The sequence below is a fragment of the Habropoda laboriosa genome, unplaced genomic scaffold (assembly GCF_001263275.1).
Source record: "Habropoda laboriosa isolate 0110345459 unplaced genomic scaffold, ASM126327v1 scaffold1329, whole genome shotgun sequence".
Taxonomy (NCBI): Eukaryota; Metazoa; Arthropoda; class Insecta; order Hymenoptera; family Apidae; genus Habropoda; species Habropoda laboriosa.
In genome coordinates, this window is record NW_017101431.1 from 695,977 (window position 1) to 697,340 (window position 1,364).

General features: G+C 24.6%; 1 protein-coding gene across 1 annotated transcript in view; it reads left to right on the plus strand.

Annotated features, from left to right (window-relative positions):
* LOC108578141 (glutathione S-transferase theta-1-like) overlaps positions 1-1,108 on the plus strand; it is a 1,448-nt gene extending 340 nt beyond the window's left edge. The window contains exons 2-5 of the mRNA XM_017941407.1: positions 51-57; positions 128-278; positions 469-649; positions 951-1,108. Of these exons, the coding sequence (XP_017796896.1) occupies positions 51-57; positions 128-278; positions 469-649; positions 951-1,108 (497 nt within the window). The remainder of the gene's footprint in view (positions 1-50; positions 58-127; positions 279-468; positions 650-950) is intronic.
* The last annotated feature ends 256 nt before the right edge of the window (positions 1,109-1,364 follow it).

Here is a 1,364-nt window from a genome sequence, read left to right on the forward strand (position 1 = left end):
GATACGAAATTTTTATTATCACAACATAAAAAATTGAATTAATTGTTTAGACTATAAGTAAGAAAATATATAAGTTTTAATTTTTATGACATACTTTTCAAATTCAAATGCATTGAATTTTTTATAGTGTTGCAATTGTGAGATATATATGTAGAGAATTTAAGGTGCCTGATCATTGGTACCCTAAAGAATCAAAGTCTCAAGTTAAAATTGATGAATATCTTGAATGGCAACACCTTAATACTAGACTCTTTTGTGCCTTATATTTTCGTTTGAAGGTAAAAAATTTCTTCATTTGTATATTATTTACTCTACAACAAAATTCTTTACTACATAATGTGTAAAATGATATTATAAAGTTTGTTATTTTAAATATATGTTAATAATTAGATTACACTAATTAGTACAAGTACATAAATTCTATATTAACTTTCTTAAATTGTTATCAAATATGAATTTTTATTGTAGTATTTAATGCCAATTATAACTGGACAACCAACAAATCAGGAAAAAATAATGAAATATGAAAAAAACTTGAATGAAACTCTAGATGTTCTAGAAAATGTTTGGTTAAAAGATACAAATTTTTTAGTTGGTTCTAAAATTAGTATTGCTGATATATTTGGTGCATGTGAGGTAGAACAAGTTCGTAAGTAATTATATTTGTATACAAAAACAAAATAAAATAAAATAAATAATATTTAATAAACAAATGAATATTACTAAAAGCAGCTAATAAATAAAGTCTGTCTAACAGAACTGTCATACTTTGGTTTTTTGATGATATATTTATTCCTAATAAAGTAGAAAATATTATGTTGCAAGTAGAGATCTCACATACAAAATAATAGATGATGAAAACATAGGAAACAAAGATTATACAAATATGTTGTTATGAAAGTTAAAGAGTAAATGTATAAAATGTAAGAATGTGTACGTTTTAATTACAGGAATAACTGGATATAATCCACATGAAGGTAGACCTCGTGTAGCTTCATGGATGAAAAGAGTTGCAAATGAAACAAGTCCTTATTATCAGGAAGCTCATGTAATCTTAAATAAACTTGTGGATAAGGAAAAGCAAAAAGCATTGAAAAGCAAATTTTAATTATTTTGTACTTTTAACCCTATGTTCGTTTGGTGAATTTGTGTTTGTAGAATTATGTAAATGATAGTATAAATCATTTATTTCATTACTCAATACTTATTAAATATTAAAACTTTACTGTATACTTATAAATATTGTTTTGTTATAATCTATAAAGGGCAGTGGAAAAATATACCGCAGGTTGAAGTTTGGTGGTGACAGTTGTAAAAATATAAGAATGAAAAACTATAGCATTGTGTTTGTTAGACCCTCTACC